The sequence below is a fragment of the Semicossyphus pulcher genome, unplaced genomic scaffold (assembly GCF_022749685.1).
Source record: "Semicossyphus pulcher isolate SPU_LCO1_2020_fin unplaced genomic scaffold, fSemPul1.0.p SCAF_3, whole genome shotgun sequence".
NCBI lineage: Eukaryota > Metazoa > Chordata > Actinopteri > Labriformes > Labridae > Semicossyphus > Semicossyphus pulcher.
The window spans coordinates 19,112,847-19,134,089 of NW_027211704.1; the positions used below are offsets into that span (position 1 = coordinate 19,112,847).

The following is a 21,243-nucleotide window of genomic DNA, read 5'->3' on the forward strand; positions in this document are numbered from 1 at the left end:
ATGCTGCTGCTTGGTGAAAAAACAATACATAACTATATCATAATTTTAATAAAAACACCATTGTTTCCTATGCCACTGATAGTTCTCATTGTTAAAAAGACAGTGTGCATGATAGCAGCAGGGGCGTGTCCAGGGGGTGGCCTGGGGTTGCATGGGCCCCCTGAAATCTGATTCGCCAACCCATAATCCTAAACTGTGATTTGCTTTCTGCCCAGTCAATCAAACCAAATTATCAGGCAGTGATGTAACACATTTTCATTTGTTGGTACTTAATCATGTGACTTTTGGAGATTAATCTTCTTTTTGAATCTTTAAATAATTAATCATTGAATGTATAGGTCTTGCCTATCTGTTGTGCTATTTATTTTTTATATTTAAAAGCCGAAACAAAGGGAAAGACAACTGTATGATACCTTGATGTTAGTAGTGAATGTAGGTTTGATTCTCAGAGAGTGCCTCAGGTGTCCAACTCCAGTCAAAAAAAGTCTTGACAAGCCTTGGATAGCAGATAGCTAAGACTGGCAAAACATGCACAGTATTGTGTCGCATTCTTATGTTTTACACTACTTGGGACATACTTGATTATTTTAAAGAAAAAAAAAGATTCTTGTAACTCAGTCAGACAGAGATAGTAAAGAAGTAAATTTAGCTTCACTGTGCACATCATTCTCTCATGGTTAACCTGCCGTTCTCGTGTCTCTGCACCCTCAGAGAGAGGACATGGAGGAGAGGATAACAACGTTAGAGAAGCGCTACCTGGCTGCTCAGCGGGAGACCACACACATCCACGACCTCAACGACAAACTGGAGAACGAACTGGCCACCAAGGACTCACTGCACAGACAGGTAACACACAAACACAACAATGTTACGTTACACTAAAATCAATTGCGTAGATACCCCAATGTGATTTAAGCAGCGTCTGCAAAACAGCAGAACAGGGAGCAGCTCTGTCGCAAATCAGTTTATGAAGCCTGACATGAAGACTATTTTTATGTTTATCAGTGCGCTGTTTTATTCTGCTATGTTCAGGCATCTTTGGATGTGTTACCACGCTTAAGTGTTGTCACCAACAAAAAATGGCACATTTATCTTGATGCAAGGTGACACATATCTAATGTTCTCTCCCTCCTCTCTTGCTACATTTTAATATTTCATGCCTCAACTGTGTCATCCATAATAAAGCTGAGAGATTGATACATCAATAGAGTTTTTAAACAGTATGACAAAGTAATGTATTGAAGAATATTATGGTGAATGAGTGAGTGAGCAACAAAAACATCCTCTTCAAAAGGTTCATGTGTAGTTCGGGGTGAACATGAGTTCAGCTCCAGACCGGGAATACCGGCAACGCCATTTGTGCCCGAGTGTCGTGTCCTCGCTAGTCGCTGGTTGCAAAACAGTGACTAGACCTCCCTTGAGATCACGCTAATGTCACTCTTTTTCCTCTGCGTGCGTGCGTGCGTGCGTGCGTGCGTGCGTGTGTGTGTGTGTGTGTGTGTCAGAGCGAGGAGAAGGTGCGCCAGCTGCAGGAGATGCTGGAGATGGCAGAGCAGAGGCTGGCTCAGACCATGAGGAAGGCTGAGACTCTGCCAGAGGTGGAAGCTGAACTGGCTCAGAGAGTGGCAGCACTTTCCAAGGTAACATCCACACACACCAATACACAAGTGAAGAAAACAAATGACACGGATTCAATAAAAGGAGACACAAAAAAAGGAGCTAATAGATATATAAATGCAGTAAAAGTGATTAAAACAAGAAGCAGTTGTACTTATATGTAAGTGTCTCCCCCTGCAGGCTGAGGAGCGCCATGGCAACGTGGAGGAGCGTCTCAGACAGCTGGAGTCACAACTGGAGGAGAAGAACCAAGAGCTAGGCAGGGTGTGTGTACCTCTGTGCATGTGTGTTTGTGTGAGTGCAAGAGCCCTGCAGGGTTCCTCTGACCTCTCACTATGATGTGTGTGTGTGCGTGTGTGTGCGTGTGTGTGGTCTGATGCTTCACATTAGCTGGATGCCTTGACTCTTGGCTCTATGCTCTCTCATGCATTCACGTGCAGACACAAACACACATATGAAGAGCTCTCCATTTTCCCGGTGCATTGTTGCATGAATCTGAACCAAATCCACAAATCTTTCTGCAACACATCCCCCCTCCCCCCCGTCTATGAGACTGATTGGCTGCTATCTTTAGACTCTGAATAATTCACGCAAGACTAATTTCTCGCTCTCTCTGTTCCATCGCATGACTATATATAGTAAAAGGCGCTCTCTGAGGATGCAGATTTGTGTTTGTGTGTGTCCGTGTTAATTTACTTTCATGTAATTACTGTACAATACATATTAAGCACAGTACTCCCCATGTAAGAGAAGGTGTTTAACCCTTTTTCATTAGCACATAAATGAGTGTAATTAAGTCTCTCTAGCTGTGAGATCCATTGTTGGCCAAGGAGACCTATATCTGGCAGCTGGTGATCTGGGGCTAAATACACACTTCATCCTTTAATCCATGCAGAGATGCTTGATTAGCTGCATAAATACACCCAAATGGAGTCTGTCTCAAAGAGAAAATTTGATGATCTCACTCCCCTCGTCTCGTGTTTTCTCTTTCTTTGCTCTTCAGGCTCGTCAGAGAGAGAAAATGAACGAGGAGCACAACAAGCGTTTGTCTGACACGGTGGATCGTCTGCTCACTGAGTCCAATGAAAGACTGCAGCTCCATTTGAAAGAGCGCATGGCTGCCCTGGAGGACAAGGCAAGGCCCATGCACACACATTCATCTGAGCAGCAGCTCATATTGTCGTTGTTATTGCCTCACGGAACAAATGAACATACAGTTTAGCACATGTTGTTCTTGAATCACAGATTTGTTTTGACACGGTTTCATGGTTTTTCTGTGTAGAACTCCCTCATTCAGGACCTCGAGAACTGCCAGAAACAGCTTGAAGAATTCCACCACACCAGGGTCAGTGAGGCTTCAATGAATCACCTAACTACTGAAAACTACCACTACTCCTTGCCTTCTTATTTGCCCCTTATGAGTAGTGAACTTAACTTTTAAAATTCAACAAAAACCTATACATAAATACAGTTTTTCTTGTACTTGGATTATCTGAATTTTTTGCTACTTCATATTTTAGCTAGCTTCATACTTAAAAGAAAAAATTGCAGCTAGCTTAAGTTGCCTTGTAGTATACAAATTAAGTTGCTTAAATTAGCTTTATTTAACAGAAAATTTGAATTGTGCCTTAATGGGACATTTTGAGAATTGAGTAAACTTATTTACCCAAAGTAAGAAAAAAAGACCACTGGGCCTCTTATCTTTGTATGCTAATCATTTAGCTATAGTCAGCAGTTGGTTAACTCTGCTAGCATAAAGACTGGGAAAGAGGTAAGCTAGCCTGTCTCTGTCAGAGGTAACAAAGTTTGCCAGTCATTACCTCTCAAGCTCAAACTAACATGTTATTATGTCTGTACAGTGAAAAGCTAATGTTTTTTAGGGGTCTATGTGCTAGACAATGGGTTTAGTAATCTGGACTTTGGACAGAGCAAGGCTGACTGTTTCCCCTGTATCCATTCTTGCTAAGCAAAGCTACCTAGCTTGAGACAGACTAGCTTAATTTTAACATGAAACTTGAGAATGGTGCTCTAATGTGTGTATTTCCCAAGATGTTAAACCAAAACTAGCACAAAAAAATACACTTGCCTTTGACGCTCCAAGTGAATTTTACTAATACTTCAGTACTTTTACTGAACTAAACTTTTGATATTTTTTATATCACAGTTACTGCTTCTTTTCCACAAGTAATACATGTAAATACAGTTCCCATAATGCCCCTCTCTCCCTCAGGAACGGCTGATTGGAGAGATCGAGAAGTTGAGAAATGAGATCGACCATTTGAAACGCCGCAGTGGGGCTTTTGGAGATGGATCTCACCCTCGGTACACAAAAACAATACAGACAGGTGACAAATTAAAGGGGAAAACTGAATCGATTAGAGGTCTCTACCTGGATGACAAAACCTCCATCCCCAGGGCAAAAGGGGTCACTTTATAGATTGATGACACTGAAAATGATGTAAATCATGCTGTGGTCTGTTCTGGCGCAGACACTTCATGTTGGGTTTTCCTGTAATTTGTCACTTGTGTGTACACACATACCTTACCTCATATAACTACCTTCTTACAATGTATTTTATGAATAACTGATGGTGGCCGTTGTGTGTAAATAATCTCAGGTCTCACCTGGGTAGCGCCAGCGACCTTCGCTTCTCTGTGGTCGAGGGCCAGGACGGCCACTACAGCACAACTGTGATCAGGAGGGCACAGAAGGGCAGACTGTCGCTACGAGACGACCCGAACAAGGTGCTAATAATGTTTTTATCAGGCCAAAACACAGTCCCTCACATACACACACACACACACTCAGCAAGAAGGCTGACTTAAAGATCACAAGATCATGTGTCAAATATCTTTCTAACCACATACAGCAAGTTCATGTGTGCTTTACTAATAAGTGTCAGTGCTGGGCTGATGTTTGATGATCTTCATGCCTAACTTCATTCTCTACTAACCTCTCTGTCTCTCTGTCTCTCTCTCTCTCTTTCTCTCTTTCACCTGCTGCCATGGACATGCTGTCTGATGTAAGTTCCCTGTTCATCCATGTCTTCTCATAACTGGCCACACACTTTCACAAGTGTCATAATTTGTTTTTTTACATGTATGCGTTTACAAAATCTGATCTGTTTTATTGATCTTGTGGACTGTCTCTAATTGTGTTAAATATCATGTTTGTTAATGTGTCCAGGTGTGCGCGGTGTTCGAACAGGACTACCCATCTCTTCGTGGGAGCGTCAGCCACCTCCTGGGCAGCGACATCGAGGCAGAGTCAGACTTGGATGATGACGTTAGCTCCGCCCTTCTTTCCCCCAGCGGCCAATCAGACGCTCAGACTCTCGCTCTCATGCTGCAGGAGCAGCTCGACGCTATCAATGAAGAGATAAGGTGCACTTTAGATTACAGCACATGGCAGTTGTATGATCCCCACGGGGAAATTGGGTCAGTGCAGCAGCAGCAGCAAGAAACAGGATACAGATAAGAGGAGAACAAAGTATTAAAGATAATGCACCAAGTAATTACAAGAAAAGGGGCATTTTAAGAGATACTGCAGCAAATACAGGTGCTGCTACTGCTTTTTAATGCAATGCATGAAGGCCTGTGGCCAGACACGATGCACCGGGACTGATAGTGGTGTTAGATAGAGGGATGATAACATGTAGATAAGACTCACCACTCTTCAGTACGGTTTCCCTCTGGAAAAGGATGCTGTTTATAGGAGTGAGCAAGGTCCCCATATGACACGTCAGAATATGCTTCTACATAAGAGATGCAACAAAGATTATTATGCTGCAGAGGGGCCAGAATCCCTCAAAGTAATAAAACACTGTCTGTACTAGAAAAAGCATTTTTGATCATCTCATATCAGCTTTACATTACTTCATGGTGTATATATATATATGCATATTTAGATAGATGTATATTAGATATATATGTGCGTGTGTGTGTTCAGGATGATCCAGGTGGAGAGAGAGTCAGCAGACCTCCGCTCAGATGAGATCGAGTCTCGAGTGAACAGTGGCAGCATGGACGGACTCAACGTGACGCTTCGACCCCGAGCCCTGCCCACCTCCGCCACCGCCCAGTCCCTGGCATCATCCTCCTCCCCGCCCACCAGTGGCCACTCCACACCAAAACACCACTCACGCAACACCAGCCACCACCTAGGCATCATGACTCTGGTCAGACGGCTCACACGTACACACATAAACAAGCGGTGTGTTTAATTTGAATTTTTTTTAAAAACTGTACCTGAAACTTTGTGTTTTTGTCTTATAGCCGAGCGACTTGAGGAAACACCGCAGGAAAGTAGCAGTAAGTCTGCAAATAAAAACTAAAACTTGACGGCTTTTTTTGTCAGACTTTGGCTTTTACTGTTTGAGCTGAGCTGCTTTTGTGACTCTTCTAGTCTCCGGTGGAGGTGGACAAAGCTACCATCAAGTGTGAGACGTCGCCTCCCTCGTCCCCTCGCAGTTTACGGCTTGAAACCAATTTCGCCCAGTTCACAGGCAGCCTAGAGGATGGCCGAGGGTAAACACACACACCAACGCTCAGTATTTGTATCATCATCAGATTTGTTGTACCCCAAATTCGGGATCTTAATATTCAATCCTTCTGCAGTAGACACACAAAAACAAATACTTCTCTTGCTTATTCATATTTGACAATAATATAACATACTATAGGTTTTATTGCAACGCAATTTTCTCTCTATTAACTTTTTGCAGCAAGCAGAAGAAAGGCATCAAGTCATCTATCGGCCGACTGTTTGGGAAGAAGGAGAAGGGTCGAATGGAGCAGGCTGTCAGTACAGGAAGGGAGGTACAGGCTCTACCAGCCTTAACAGGTACACTGCAAACTACACACCATTTCCCACACCGATATATTCTGTATGAGACTGTGTGTGGTTCACCGAGATATAACTTAACATTAATATGCTTTATTTCAGACTTTGAGATGGGTATCGGTGACACGATGACTCTGGGAAAACTGGGCACCCAGGCTGAGAGGGACCGCAGGATGAAGAAAAAGTAAAAGCATCCTTTCTTTCTTGGACATTGTGTGTGTTTTTTCTCTCGTTGTAAGGTATTTCTCTGGTAATTTTCACTTCCCTCTGTCTTTATTTCTGCGTTTTCAATTCTCTGCTCAGACATGAGCTTTTGGAGGAGGCCAGAAAAAGAGGCCTGCCGTTTGCTCAGTGGGACGGCCCTACTGTTGTCTCCTGGCTGGAGGTACCTTATCTACTTATGTATCTAAAACCCATAAATGTTCTCAAAACCTCCCTTTATCTTTCTGCACCTAGAATACAGAATATCAGTATACAGTGATATTAAACACAAAACAGCTTTACAGGCTGTTCCGCACTCCCTTCCCCTTCTATCTGACCTTTTATGGTGACGATGAATGTTTGGATATCTCTCACCAGCTGTGGGTGGGAATGCCGGCGTGGTATGTGGCAGCCTGCCGTGCCAACGTGAAGAGTGGAGCCATCATGTCAGCTCTGTCAGACACAGAGATCCAGCGGGAGATTGGCATCAGCAACCCTCTGCACCGCCTCAAACTCCGCCTGGCCATCCAGGAGATGGTCTCCCTCACCAGCCCGTCTGCACCTCTTACCTCCAGAACGGTAAAATACAACAACAAAAACACCTCTATGACGACCATTTCTTCGTGCATGTAAATGTACATACAAATAAATACATAAATGAGCTCATGAACCTACAAAAATAGAATCCAGGTTTGTGTATATGAACACATTAACCCACACAAAACCTCCTCCACAATTGGGTTTAACCTTCACTCTGCACCCTGGGGTGTTGACTCCTCACTCTTATTTGATTTTTTTTTTTTTAACTCCTGTTCAGATCTCAGCGGAGGCTTGGTTTCTCCCTTCGACTGAGGTTGACTTGTCCTTTTCTGCTGCCATAAATTGCATGGGGTTCTGTGGGAAAACGACACACAAATAGAGCCAGATATAGCCATGAGCTACCTGCGTGAAATACACTCCCTCCCTTGGCATCACTCAACACAATGTTTGTCTGTGTGTGTCTGTCTGTGTCTGTGTGCGTGCGTGCGTGGGGGGGATGCTATGTGTGAAAATATACACGAGTGTATTCTTGGGTGTGTTTTTGTGTGTGCCGTTGTGTGTGTGTGTGCGCGTGTTTGGGTGTGTTTTCGTCCTCTGAGCAGTCCTCCGGAAATGTGTGGGTGACTCATGAAGAGATGGAGAACCTGGCTTCCTCCACTAAAGCGGTCAGTACCATCTGGGTGCTCCCCTCCCCAACAACACTCTCTCACACTCACACTGTCCCCACCGTGACACACATATGTCAAGACCCCGTTATAAACTCACTACATCACACACTAACGCATATGTGTGCTCGCGCTGCTGTTTGTTTGTGTGTGCGTGTCAGAAGCAGCCGATGTAACCTTTTGTCTTGTGGTCTGTGTCTCTGTAAGAGTTGATGATATAAATGTTGGTGATGTCTGTATATTGATGGTTACCTGCAGAGTTGGAAGAGCTTTATATATGTGTGTGTCCGAATAGCAACATATGAGTCTTTAGTCATCCCTCGTCTCGCTAACCTTGTATACTGTCTCTACCATGCTGCCACTCAGGAGAATGAGGAGGGCAGCTGGGCACAGGTGAGGTCGCTGATCTGCTAACATCTGTCTGCATACACTTTAAAACTGTGCACACACTCACTAACACAACACAAACATGTCATTGAACAAGAAAGGGCAGCTAATTCACCTACAACAGTGTCAAATTCTGCACCAATTCTGTCAAAAGGAAACTGTGAAAAGAAGGAGGGATACAATATCCTGCAGAAACCTTCACAAACCCATATTAATATCTATAAATGTATGGCTAGATGGCACAGAGGGCGAGGTGGAATATAGGTATTTTTTTGTAATTCATTCAACTCGCCCTTTAATCAATGTTAAAGCATTGTAATGTCTTTATTTTATATAGTTCTGGTCCATCCAAACAAGTGTTGCTACACCATTAAAGCCCCTTTTTCCAACACAGACTTATTGGCATTCTAGCTTTTGTGAGCGTTGTTGCATCTGCCAAGGTCTAATCAAGGATTAGATTGAAAACACCTGTGGGGCTGTACAAGGTCCTTAAAGTTGTGAGGTATTTCAGTCTGATTGTCATATTCTTCAATAAAACCAATTTGTCTTTGTAAGGGTCTGGGTTTTAACAAAAAGATAGAGGACCCAGAAGCAGACTACAATTAAACGAAAAGGCAAACTCAAAAGGCAAAACACAGTCTTAATTCCAACAAAAAGGAAAATCAAAAGGCAGAGCAAAAGGCTTACTGTGGGATCCAGGTAACCGTAATAATCCATTGGAAAAGGTCCAACCAATAATCCAACACAGAAAGAAAACACTAGGAGAGTCCACAAAATAGGTCTTGACCAAACAGGGGAAAACACAGAAGACTTGATGGATCACAAATAGTTTCAGGACGAAAGACAATGGAAAACTAGCAAAGCAACAGGGGAAGACAAAGAAGATATACACTGAGGGGAACCAGGGACAGGTGAGGCTATCAAACACAGGTGAAAATAATAAGGGGCGGGCCCACAATCACAAAGGCGGGAAAAAAAACCAAAGGAAGGAAGTAAAGCAACACAAGAAACAAAGTGGCAACAGTGACAAAATAAAACAGGAAGTGAAGACTCTGAACAAATGATACATAATAATACTAACTAAACTACCAAATATATAACAAAACAAGGATCATACATGACAATCTTTAAATACAAAAAAAATTAAAGTACCAGGAACATTTTTTACCGTTTCAGACAGACAAATTAACAAAACAGATAACTTTCCTCCATGTTTTTTAAGGCAAAGATTTGGATTGGTCTTAGCCTGTTAAGCACGGGTATACCTTATAATATTAATGATGCCTCAGTTCCATTTAGTGTCCCAGTAAGATACGTACGTAAATTGCAATCATTTTAAAGGTTCTGAGTAACACCAGTTTTCTGGCTGATGCAAAATGTTAAGAAGTCTGTGGTGATAAAAGCCGGGTACTTTACTGCTGATAATACAATCAAATCCAAACACATGTTTTGATTAATGTACATGCAAGAGATTAAATTTAGTTATAAAAATGAGAGAATTTTGATTAACATTAGTGTAGATTTTGGCTTCAAAGCATACTGTTATTTTCACATACAATACTCCCACATGCAGGAAAGTCCCTCTGTTTTACTGTAGCAAAAATGAGTAACAAAATGTCTTCCTCATTTTTAGACTTTGGCGTATGGTGACATGAATCATGAGTGGATAGGGAACGAGTGGCTGCCCAGCCTCGGTCTGCCTCAGTACCGCTCCTACTTCATGGAGTGTCTGGTGGACGCACGCATGTTGGACCACCTGACCAAGAAGGACCTAAGAAGCCACCTCAAGATGGTGGACAGCTTCCATAGGTCTGTAGCATTCGCGATTAGCTTAGCTGCTATTTGATTAGCCTCCTTTTCCTTCTGTTTACTGCATACATTAGCTATGGAGATGAGAAGCTAATGACGCCTTTGTGCTTGTGCTTTACAATTTATGTGTGAGCTTGTTTGCTCCTTCGTGTGTGTGTGTGTGTTTGTGTGTGCGTGCGTATCTTTCTATGTGTATGCGTGGGTGTGTGTCTGTGTACCAGGGCTAGTCTGCAGTACGGGATTATGTGCTTGAAGAGACTCAATTATGACAGGAAAGACCTGGAGCGCCGGAGAGAGGACAGCCAGCACGACATGAAAGGTACACTTCACACACAACCTGATACACACACAGTGATAAAAAAGCATGCACACACATATACACACCTTGTTCAAAAGCATACACACACCCACATTCTCATCAGGCCAGAGTACCACCTAGTGGTTTTGCCTGATATTGTCAGTTTGGCCTGAGCATTGAAACAGCTGCACCTCAGACTGTCCAGGAGCCAACTGAGGCAGGCCTACAGTCTTCTGATCCAAAGCCCCACATACCAAGACTTGTCCACACACACACACACGCACACACACTTAGATCTAGCAAGCCCTCTCGCCCTTTTGACCTTGAGTTCTGCACATGAACTTGACTCAGCTGTCTTGTCAAATCACAATCCTGTCCCTGTTTACACACACACACACACGAACACACACCGCCTGTTCCAACTTGGAAAGCTGGCTGACAGCTGCATTTTAAATGAACAAAGGGCGTGTGCCAGTGAGTTGACACTATGTGGACATGCATGTTATCTCTTTATCTCTTTTCTATTCTTTTCTTGCTCCCTTACTCAAAATCAGGTTGCTCTTACTTGCTGGTCGTATTTAGTGCTGACGCTCTTTGTAACATTGTGTTTCAGTTCCATGAATCTGAGTCACTCTCTCTTACTGTAGATGTGTTGGTGTGGACCAACGAGCAGGTGATCCACTGGGTCCTGTCCATTGGTTTGAGGGAGTATAGCGGCAACTTGTTGGAAAGCGGCATCCACGGAGCCCTCATCTCTCTGGACGAGACCTTCGACTACAGCAGCCTAGCTCTCATCCTACAGATCCCTATGCAGAACACACAGGTAGTTAGAGATAAACTAAACAGTTTACACACAGCATGCGTTTACCATATTCTCACAGAAGCCATATTACACTGTTGTCACGCTCAGGGTGGGAAACTCAAAGCCTGTGATGATGTTGTACAGCTGTATTTCAGATTTAAGTATATCAGGTAGGGAATCTAATAAATGTAACCAGCTCACTACATCTCGATTGATTAGCAACTGATAGACAATGAATTGTGAAATCTGGACATCTTGCAATACGAGCTAAAAACAAGCTACCAGCTAAAACAACACAATTCATAACTCAGGTACAAAGAGTTATGTCATAACACGTTGCATTCGTTAGCATCCAACCGATTCCTTTCTAATATTACTATTAGCTAGCTAGCATAACCGTTAAGTAGCTAACATTACTGTAAACAAGCTAACATTGCCATTAGCTAAGAATCAGAAAGTAATTAAGAATAAAAGAATTGTCTGAATGCTAACAAAAAGCCATTTTTATAGTGTTATGTGATACAATAGGAAAGTCGTAAATAATCCAGCTAACGATAATGTTAGCTAGGAAGTCATTGAAAGATAACGCTAGCTGCCAGATGGTAGCTAATGGGTTATCATTTATGTTGTCCTAAATTAAATATGCCCCAACGTCCAGCTGGATGTTCACCATTCATTGTCTTTTTAGTTGCTGATAATTTAAGAAGCAGTGAAACAATTACAATTCGTCAGATTCCCTTTACGACTTGTAAACATGGAATACAGCAGTTCAACACCGGAAGCATTCCAGCTTAGTCAGCTCTGCTCTCAATTGGTCTTACCTGTTTAAATAAAGATTATCTATCTATCTATCTGGCAGCCATTTGAAAGACACTTGAAAGACATCAGATTTTCAGGGGTAGTTTGGCAAGTCTTCATAAAATAAACCCTACATTTGTACTATTAAGATCTTATTTTGAATAATAATAGCCTACACATTCAGGACTGTAGCCTCATGGAAGGCTTTCTGCAAACAGGCGATCCTCTAACAGTCTTCATATTTTAACTCATCTGTGGTTTGGGTGCAGACAGCGTTGCCGTCTACTGCCAGCTACATGGTGCCAACATTTGATTCAGCTTCAGATTCTGAACCAGTTGTCTTTGATTAAAAAAAGGCTGTGTTGTTCTCACTCAGAATCCACTTGAAGGAATTTCCTGGCCACAGGCTTCAGTACAGATTACTTGCCCACAGTCTAATATTCCCAGGTGAACAAAAACATGGCGGTTACTTGTGTTTATCAAAGGAATTATTTTTAATTTTTCAGGTATAACAAGAGCTTTAATTGACATTTTGCCATCAGCACCTGATCATTTATTATCCTGGTTGGTTAAACAACAGCTTAACTGTGGCTCAGAGACGGAGATTGTGTGTGCTGTTTTTCAGGCACGGCAGGTTCTGGAGAGGGAGTTTAACAACCTGTTAGCCTTGGGGACGGACCGACGACTAGAGGAGGTGACTTGTCGAGCTGCTGCTTTGATCACATTTGATATTGTTGAAAGGGGGCCTATTGTCTGACCTGGCTTTCCTCCCTGTCCCTGTAGAGTGGGGATGACAAGTCTTTTCGACGCTCTCCATCATGGCGCAAGAGGTTTCGGGCTCGTGAGGGAGGGGCGGGGCTCGGCATGATGGCGGGGTCCATGGAAACACTGCCTGCAGGCTTCCGCATGCCCTCCATGTCCATGCCGCCTTCTGTGAATTTAATGTCCAAGAAACAGCTCCAGCCTGAAGGTGTGTTGCATTACTAACCAAACTGCTCTACCTCAGCTTATGTATATTTCTGTGTGTGTTTCTATGTGCTTCTTCTCTCGGCTTGTCCTGACTGACTAACTGCATGCTGTGTCCTCTCTGTCCTGCTGTGCCCAAACCTCTCTCTGCCACGTCCTCTCAAGCTCCTCCCCCGGCGCCCCCGAGACTCGACCCCTCGGCCGTGCGGACCTATTCATGCTAACTTCTCTCTGCTTACTAACAGGAGCGCTAATGCTAACAGGTAAGCTAACAAAACACTTGCTGAAACTGCTGAACTTACAGGTCAGTGTGCTTTTAACCAGCATTGCCAAGCTGTGTGGCATGAGGCAAGAATGTGGCACTAACTAAACAGAACCTGGCTAGTGTTTCTGTTATACATTTATGTCGATGATTTTAGCCTGTTAGCTAGCCATACAGCTAGCTAGCATAGGAGCTAGGAGCTAGTAAGTCAATATTATGCTTTATGTTTACAAAAGGTTTTCATGCAACTTTAAAGAATCAGTTTCAATAAGTAACACAACAACAACCTTATTGATTATCCCCTCTTGTCTCTCTTCCAGTGCATTCTCATTACCTATACGGACATATGCTTGCGGCCTTTTGAGAGTGATATGCCAAATCTGGAGAGGGAGTCCTGGGTGCCACTGGGTGGGGGTGGTCTTCACCCCTTCGCTGCCCAGCCTTACCTCCCACCTTTCACCTCTCACCTCTCCTTCGGACACGTGCAATACAGAGGCCAACTCTGACCTTTGAACTCTTGAGAGTGCTCATTGGCTGCGCTCGCTGCTGTAAAGGAGACTCATCCCTGTCTCTCCCAGTTTACCCCAGTGCTCCCAGTAGCCTTGTTGTTGTGGTGTTGTGCTCCTGCTCCCCCTGGTCTCAGCTGTGGGTTCTCGTCCTGGTTCTAATCTTTCAAAAATGGCCAAGTCCAAACCAATATGCCTGCATCATCGCCTCCTAGGACACACACAAATTGGTTAGAGTAATAAGGGTTAGAGAGGGAGGTCAAAGGTCGTTGATTTGGACTTGGGAATGATGAATACTTGTATAAATGGCAGATCCCACTGCACATTGCCCCTCTACCGGTTATGCAAGGTATTACTCATTAATCGTCTCTGTACATAAAATGGATGACTTATGTTTTTTATAGAAATATTATATATATATATATTGGAAATATATATGGAAAATAATATAATACCATTGCTGTATGAAACCCAATGCCCTGTATTCGATAGTGACTGTTCTCTCTCTCTTTCTCTTTCTTTCTCTTTCTCTCCGTGTCGGACCTTTGTGTGTCTTTTGCCGTATGCCGTAAGTGTGTGAATCGTTAGTGGGAGGGTCTCACTAAAGAGGGGGTGTGTTTCTACAAGGACTCTTCACAGGTTCATGGGTCCAATTTCAGACTTCTCTCTTTGCCTCTTCTCCTCTTCTTTCCTTTTCCCCTCATCCTCATCCTCTTTTGACACTATGTAGCTGTTACCTCTCCTTTCTTCGCCTCTCTCGCCTTCAGTATGACACTATGTAGCCTAGAATAGAGAGAATCCTTTAATATGAAGAGTGACTGTGTGTGTATGTGTGTGTATTCGCCAAGAAAAGTGGAGTGTGAAAGGCCGACCCCAGCCGTGTGACCATGACTTTTCTCTGTGGATGGGTAGTGTGAACACTGTAGCTCCTCTCTGTTGATTCCTTTCTTTCTCTCAAATCAAACTGTAAACTGCTGCTCAACATCAGCCAATGATACACACTTAAAACTGCTCAGAGTGACGGACTCGACTAATCCTGCTCCGCCACCTCCCTTTCTGTTGCCAGTGAGCAGTCAGTCCTCTTGGCTGACCAACTCCTCATCCAATCAGAACACAGCAAAGAACCAGTGAAGTGCTGGATGGGTGTACAATCTTTTTTTGTTTTGTTTTGTTTTGTTTATTTTACAGTTTTTCCAAGGTGTCTAAAAGGTGTAACGTGCTATGTGGCAGCTATGAGTACTGTGTCTTTATTCCAGGTGTGAAACAATGCTGACAAATCAAGATTTTATTATTTGGCTATTTAAAAAAGTGAACTGTATTTATGACACTATATAGACATAAGTAAAGCTGTTTTTTAAAGATTTGGATCTTGTGTTCCTTTTGAGGTTATCGCTGTCAATGGATCGCCAATCTCAGAACCCATCGGCTATCGTCTGGCGTTGGAGAAGGCGTAGGGAGCAATTATTCAGAGGGACATCAAAGGATATCTGGGCCAAGACTTTTTACATCCGACAAATTGAGAAGCAAAAATGGAATTGGAGTGAAGAGACTAACATTCACATGCAGATATTTGTTTAAAGAGTTGATATGGGAGCTAAATTAAAGCCATACGATAGCTGATGGGTTTCAGGATTTCATTACAACCATCCATTATCTACACCGCTTATCCTGTTCAGGGTCGCGGGGGGGCTGGAGCCAATCCCAGCTGTCATTGGAAGAGAGGCGGGGTACACACTGGACTGATTGCCAGTCAATTACAGGGCTGACTTTCACGCTCACATTCACACCTCCTGGCAATTTGCAATGAATTAACCTAACGAGCATGTCTTTGGACTGTGGGAGGAAGCCGGAGTATCCAGAGGGAACCCACGCACGCACAGGGAGAACATGCAAACTCTACACAGAAAGACCCTCTTCATCCGGGCCTTTCTAACCACTGCACCACCATGCAAACCCATTACAACCAATGTGTTTCAATTATTTTGCACTCTACACGGACTGCATACATCATGTCTGCTGAAACACGATTGGACGGTACCACTTGGACTACAAAATGAAAACAGGACACTTGCCTCCAAAAACAATCTTGTCCCTCGCCTCCAGATTCTTCATTCGTTTACAGATATCTGTTCATATAGATTAAAGTGTTGGTAGTTAGGGGGCATTGACACACGATGTATTGAAAATGGTCTTTATTGCAAGAATTGGACAGGAAATTTAACCTTTTGGAACATCTACAAATACACAACAATCTTAGTTATAAAAGTCAAAAATAAGTTAGCAAAAAATAAAAAATAAAATGGCAAAACCACTCTGTAGAAAAAGGGAACGTATTTACATCACTAGCATTCATAACCAGTTTAGATTAAGCAGATCTTGGTCAAAACTGCCATGGTACATATTGGCCCCACAAATAAACTCATGTTTTCTTAAGCATTAAAACACACACAAAAAGAATGAAAGATCAGGGAAAGGTTTGGAAAAGAGGAAAACTTAAATTAAGTAAAGAGAAAGCCAGGCCTTAACGTTCCTCTGTGGCTCCATCAGACTGGAGGACAGACCAACAGAGGTCCTCTCTAGTAACTAGGTGTTAGGTTCATGCAGTAACGTCCTTGAATCTCTTGTTAGACTGAGCTCCTGGGGCTGTGACGGACAGGTCTGGACCGCGGGATAAGGCAGGGAATAAAGGGAATAAGGCCTCATTGTGATCAGGAGCGAGTAGACCCAGCAGAGCTACAGTTTAAATAAATCCTTACTTTTAAATTTTAGCATAAGACACTCAGATCATCAGAGCTGAAAAATAAATAAAACTGGAATTTAGGACCGTTCTTCAGCCAGCTTTTGCCAATTGTCATTTTCCTATTTGTCTTTGGCTGTCTCTGCACCCATGGGTCCGCTGTGTGGAGGGTCTATTTGGGAATGTCCATTGGAAAAGCCACAGCTCCGTCTGCTGCAGAGATGCTGTCCACGATGGAGGTCAGGGCCCGCATGTTCCCGTGCTCTGGGGAGTCAGCAGCGCTCAGGAGATCTGCAATAAGACCCAGGAGGACATTCAGCATCAGAGCGAGGCTGCGCTGGTGTGTTTGTGCTTTCTAAGAAGACTGTGTGTGCAGTGTACTCACCCTCGCTGCTGTAGCTCTGTGTGCACTGCTCGGGAGTGCTGCTCCACTCTGGGCTGCTGCAGCAGGTGCTGCCCGAACTGGGCTCACTTGATGACGACACCTGTTACCATGGAGAAGCACACAAGTTGCTGTCAGTCACTCGGTGTTATGACACGGCACACCCCGCCCCACACAGACTGCACACACACACACACACACACACACACACACACACACACACACACACACTACAGTCTAGTGTAAAACTACACACACATACAACCACAACCAGCGATGCAACATGTGACCACTCAGAGGGAAATGTGTAAGAACTTCACAAGAGAAATAGAACCGAACTGAACTCAATTTTGACACCTGTCTCATCTGTCTTATAATGGTCTTTCACTTTAAACTTTAAATACACAAAGGCTTTACATATTCTGAAAAATTACAACTGGAAACTCAATTATAATCCTACAAAACTCTTAAAACAATCACAGGAAATGTACGTTTTCCCCTAAGCCTTAATGCACTGACAGACACACCATTCTGTCTTTCCAATTGGAACCTCAGATTTGCAGCAGGTTTTAGGGTGAATGAGTTAAAAAGAATCAAAATCAGGAAGAACATTTTAACTTCCACTTTTTCCAATTGTTTAATCTGTCTTTTTCTCTTTCTTTACTTCACATCATCCTTTTCTGTCCTACCTCTGTCTCTCGAACAAGTGCGATACCTCTTTTCCCTGTCTGGCCCTTCTGCGTGACTCTACTCTCTATGTTAAATATGACTTTCTGTTTCCAGCCTACTCACTCTGGGCTGGGCCTGGCTGGGTCTGTAGTGCAGTCCCTGCTGTCCCGTCTCCGTGTCCTGCTGGTTGAGTGAAGACACCAGAGCTTGCAGCCGTTCGATATACTGGATGGCGCTCCTCAAGATCTCCACCTTGGGCAGCCTCTGGTTTGGGTTCATCAAGGTGCTCCTCTTCAGAGCATCAAAGGCCTCGTTCACCTTCTTCAGGCGCCTCTTCTCCCTAAGAGTGGCCGCTCGCCGGCGGTCCATGGTCACCGTCTTCCTTTTACACAGCTTACAGGCCCAGGGCAGGCACTGACCCGGGCAGTGGGGCTCGGAGTGAGGCGACATGCTGGATGGAGAAGGTTTGTCCTCCGTTCCTGTCATCCCGACTCCAACACCCCCAGACAGACTCCCACACAGGCCCATCATGGAGTTCCTGTCCTGGTAGGCGCCTTGGTCGTACGCCCCAGGAAGGCGTGAGGGGAAGTAGCTGTCTCCACCCTCGTAGAAGCGCTGGTCAGGGAAGAAGTAAGGGTTGGTCTCGAAAAGCTCCATGCTGGACAACTCTGTGGTCAGAAATGGGACAAAAACTCCTGCCTCCGGTGGAACTGCGCTACTGTATGAGGTCTTCGGTCCTGTGCCTGGAGCGTGTGTGTCTGAGTGTACGTGTGTGCGCCTGTCCTCGTCCACAGCTTAAGTTTGTGATGAGTGGAAGACGTGTGGAGAACAACTGGTGTGGAGCAACTGTAGGCTGGCATTTAAACCCCTCTGCCTGCTGCAGGATCACAGGGTTAAATTTAGCACGAGCCCCCAGAAACCTGACACGACGTTTAGCTGTTGCTGCACATCTACACTTCACATCTTTGTTGGGCCCTGCTCTCTAGGGGCTTTAAGGGCCCGTTTTGTGTGTGTGTGTGTGTGTGTGTGTGTGCCCTTGTGCAGGTCCATGCGCTTAGGAGGCCAGGATATGATCAAGTTGCTGTGGAAATGGGAGAGATAACCTCGGATCAAAGATGTCCGTCTTAATGAGCTAATCCCAGACCCGCGTCTCCCTCCATGACACCGTACATGAATTCCCCTGCCATGGGGGTGATGGAGGGGGGGACGGGCAGAAGGGACAGTCTGGAGACAGCTGTCACTTCTACTAGGAGCCAATGATATGCAATGACAAGAAGTTGTTTGACTCCGAGTGCTATGTGATGGAAATGAGGCCGGAGATTGTTGTTTACTCAAAACTAGGTCACAGATAAACACTCGTACTCTGTTGGGACTGAATAATCAGAATGATAAACTGGGTTGATGCTATTACATAAAAGCTTAGGTGACATAAAACCTTATGCCATTGTCGGGTCTTCTAAGATGATTGCACAATGTGATGCAAGTGACCTTCTGAGCAATACTGGACTCTGACAGGCCTGTGCAGGAATGGACAGACAGAGTGAGCAACAGGAAGTCGAGAACAAAGTTGACATTGGCTCCCGAAATCAACGGACAATAACGAGATGCCCACGTAGAGGTTCGGCCTTCGTTGTCCTGACCTCTTCCAGTCAGTCGTAGCGTTAGCCTGACCGCCGGGTGTTAATCCTTCCAGGACGTGTTTCAACTCATAGCTCACCAGTTAATTTGGCCTGGCTTCCGTTAGCATGGACGAACAGCCAAAATACACAACTCAGTCATTGGAGAAGTGGCCTGGAATGACTGGCATAGTGTGGGATGCGTAACAGCCCAGTGTATCCTGCATCACTTCAATAAGTGATACAGTGATGAAGCTGTTTTGTGGACACACTCCATAATACGTACAGGGACATACAGGTGTGGCAATTCAAGTCAGGCCTGGTACATTTGTCACATGTTCTCATCTCTGAATATCTTTGCAACAACAACAAGTTTCTTACAGTTAAAGTGAAAATAAAATGTAAAAATAGCCTTTAAAGTTTCACCATAACAACACAACAAAGGTTCATAGTGAGTGTTCAAAAATTCTCATGAAAAAAGATGGGAGTGTGTTTTTTTCATTTTGCCTCACTCAACTGGTGGAGCTGCGAAAAAGAAGTAATATATTATTAGATGAGTCTTAAAAGTAGCATTACATTAATTAAAATCTTAGTTAAATCATTAAAATGGAATGCAAGGAATCATAAAACTAACCTCAACTGAGTGGACGAAATGAATATAAACCTGATTTAGTTTAGTTTTTCTCTTCCATTTATTTTTCACTAGCTCATTTCCAACATGTAAAATATTCTTTATTAGTTTTACAACTTTGAACTTATACCCTTAGTCGTATCGCTTTGTGTCGTATTGAGTCGTATTGTTTAATGTCGTATCATTTTGTGTCGTATCGAGTTGTAGTTTTGTATCGTATCGTGCCATATGTGTAGTATTGCATCGTTTAGTATCGTATTGTTTTGTATCGTATTGTATCGTTTTGTTTCGTAACGTTTTGTAACATATTGTAACGTTTTGTATCATATTGTTTTGTATCGTATCGTATTGTATCCTTTAGTATCCTATCATATCGTTTTGTATTGTATCGTATCGTTTTGTTTCGTAACGTTTTGTATCGTATTGTATCGTTTTGTTTTGTAACGTTTTGTATCGTATCGTATCGTTTTGTTTCGTTTTGTTTCGTCATGTTTTGTATCATATCGTATTGTTTTGTATCATATTGCTTTGTATCGTATCGTATCGTTTTGTATTACATCGTATCGTATCGTATCGTATCGTATAGTTTTGTATCGTATCGTTTTGTATCATATTGTTTTGTATCGTATCGTATCGCATCGTATCGTTTTGTATCGTATCGTTTTGTATCATATTGTTTTGTATCGTATCGTATCGCATCGTATCGTTTTGTATCGTGTCGTTTTGTATCGTGTCGTTTTGTATCATATTGTTTTGTATTGTATCGTATCGCATGGTAACGTATCATGTCATATCGCATCGTACTGTATCATACCAGACAAAGCAAAATGTTTAGAAAAAACATGAATAAGGTGTCATGGTGGACATTTAATTAGAAAACCACTGCTGTGATTAATAACACTAATTATGAGTGCATATGGCTATTTGAATGCGTCAGTTCCAGGGTCCTTCTATAGTACATGCTGGTTTGTTTAATGGGAAAGTTTCCAGGCACTTCTAAATGGAACAGGGCTGTAATCAGTTTAATTAATTACACCTGTGCCTTTCTGGTTATTACAGGTTCAAATGTCTACTGTGAGAAAAGCCTCATGGAGAGCTCTCATATCTTAATGAGACTCTAATTAGTGCTTTTAAGAACAGGTGTGCTGTAAGCCTATTTGCACTCACAGATAAAAAATACTCCCTGCAAGATGAATACACAGCATTTTATCTGCTACAGGTGCCTTGATAGAGTGATTAACCTGTTGGCTATTTGCAGTAAAAAGTCCCTGTACTATCTGTCCATACTTATATCACTTATAATTCCCCATTTTATAGTATTAACCATGACGTTAACGCTGCATTGACTCTAGAATTATGGGTTGTTTGAAGTGAGATGAGTGCTACTCAATATATTAAATGACTTTTTAATACAGTCAGAGTTCTGGGTGCCAGCCAGTGGTCTGGCAGGACAGTCTGCTGGATTGTGGTCCAGTCCTGGGCTTTGGGCACAGGTTTGAGGTTGAGGCAGAGTG

The 21,243-nt window shown here is 43.3% G+C and overlaps 2 protein-coding genes across 5 annotated transcripts in view; one reads left to right on the forward strand and one right to left on the reverse strand.

Annotated features, from left to right (window-relative positions):
* ppfia4 (PTPRF interacting protein alpha 4) overlaps positions 1 to 15,057 on the forward strand; it is a 59,335-nt gene extending 44,278 nt beyond the window's left edge. For 2 of the 4 annotated variants that reach the window (XM_069679022.1, XM_069679025.1), the window contains 24 exons: positions 712 to 846; positions 1,506 to 1,640; positions 1,798 to 1,881; positions 2,621 to 2,752; positions 2,900 to 2,962; positions 3,848 to 3,939; positions 4,236 to 4,362; positions 4,805 to 5,001; positions 5,567 to 5,795; positions 5,893 to 5,928; positions 6,023 to 6,144; positions 6,342 to 6,460; positions 6,563 to 6,644; positions 6,764 to 6,845; positions 7,040 to 7,240; positions 7,804 to 7,866; positions 8,233 to 8,259; positions 9,887 to 10,062; positions 10,284 to 10,381; positions 11,008 to 11,183; positions 12,586 to 12,654; positions 12,744 to 12,930; positions 13,092 to 13,189; positions 13,509 to 15,057. In XM_069679022.1, the coding sequence (XP_069535123.1) occupies positions 712 to 846; positions 1,506 to 1,640; positions 1,798 to 1,881; positions 2,621 to 2,752; positions 2,900 to 2,962; positions 3,848 to 3,939; positions 4,236 to 4,362; positions 4,805 to 5,001; positions 5,567 to 5,795; positions 5,893 to 5,928; positions 6,023 to 6,144; positions 6,342 to 6,460; positions 6,563 to 6,644; positions 6,764 to 6,845; positions 7,040 to 7,240; positions 7,804 to 7,866; positions 8,233 to 8,259; positions 9,887 to 10,062; positions 10,284 to 10,381; positions 11,008 to 11,183; positions 12,586 to 12,654; positions 12,744 to 12,930; positions 13,092 to 13,150 (2,691 nt within the window). In that variant the 3' untranslated portion in view covers positions 13,151 to 13,189; positions 13,509 to 15,057. The remainder of the gene's footprint in view (positions 1 to 711; positions 847 to 1,505; positions 1,641 to 1,797; positions 1,882 to 2,620; positions 2,753 to 2,899; positions 2,963 to 3,847; positions 3,940 to 4,235; positions 4,363 to 4,804; positions 5,002 to 5,566; positions 5,796 to 5,892; positions 5,929 to 6,022; positions 6,145 to 6,341; positions 6,461 to 6,562; positions 6,645 to 6,763; positions 6,846 to 7,039; positions 7,241 to 7,803; positions 7,867 to 8,232; positions 8,260 to 9,886; positions 10,063 to 10,283; positions 10,382 to 11,007; positions 11,184 to 12,585; positions 12,655 to 12,743; positions 12,931 to 13,091; positions 13,190 to 13,508) is intronic. The other 2 variants (XM_069679024.1, XM_069679023.1) reach the window with 2 other exon arrangements.
* Positions 15,058 to 15,879: 822 nt separating this feature from the next.
* On the reverse strand, positions 15,880 to 18,301 carry myog (myogenin). Its single transcript, XM_069679026.1, has 3 exons — positions 17,606 to 18,301; positions 16,817 to 16,916; positions 15,880 to 16,722 (listed from the first exon to the last, which is right to left on the reverse strand). Exons 1-3 carry the CDS (start codon positions 18,137 to 18,139, stop codon positions 16,604 to 16,606), a joined length of 753 nt encoding a protein of 250 aa, XP_069535127.1. The 5' UTR covers positions 18,140 to 18,301; the 3' UTR covers positions 15,880 to 16,603.
* Between the last annotated feature and the right edge of the window lie 2,942 nt (positions 18,302 to 21,243).

Bases quoted from the DNA above. Each gene is read 5' to 3' on its own strand.
- myog (XM_069679026.1), bottom strand. From the start codon at position 18,139: ATGGAGCTTTTCGAGACCAACCCTTACTTCTTCCCTGACCAGCGCTTC. The intron at 16,917-17,605 runs GTGAGTAGGCTG...CCATGGTAACAG, and splicing joins CCAGCCAGGCCCAGCCCAGA to GTGTCGTCATCAAGTGAGCC. The intron at 16,723-16,816 runs GTGAGTACACTG...GTCTTATTGCAG, and splicing joins ACAGAGCTACAGCAGCGAGG to ATCTCCTGAGCGCTGCTGAC.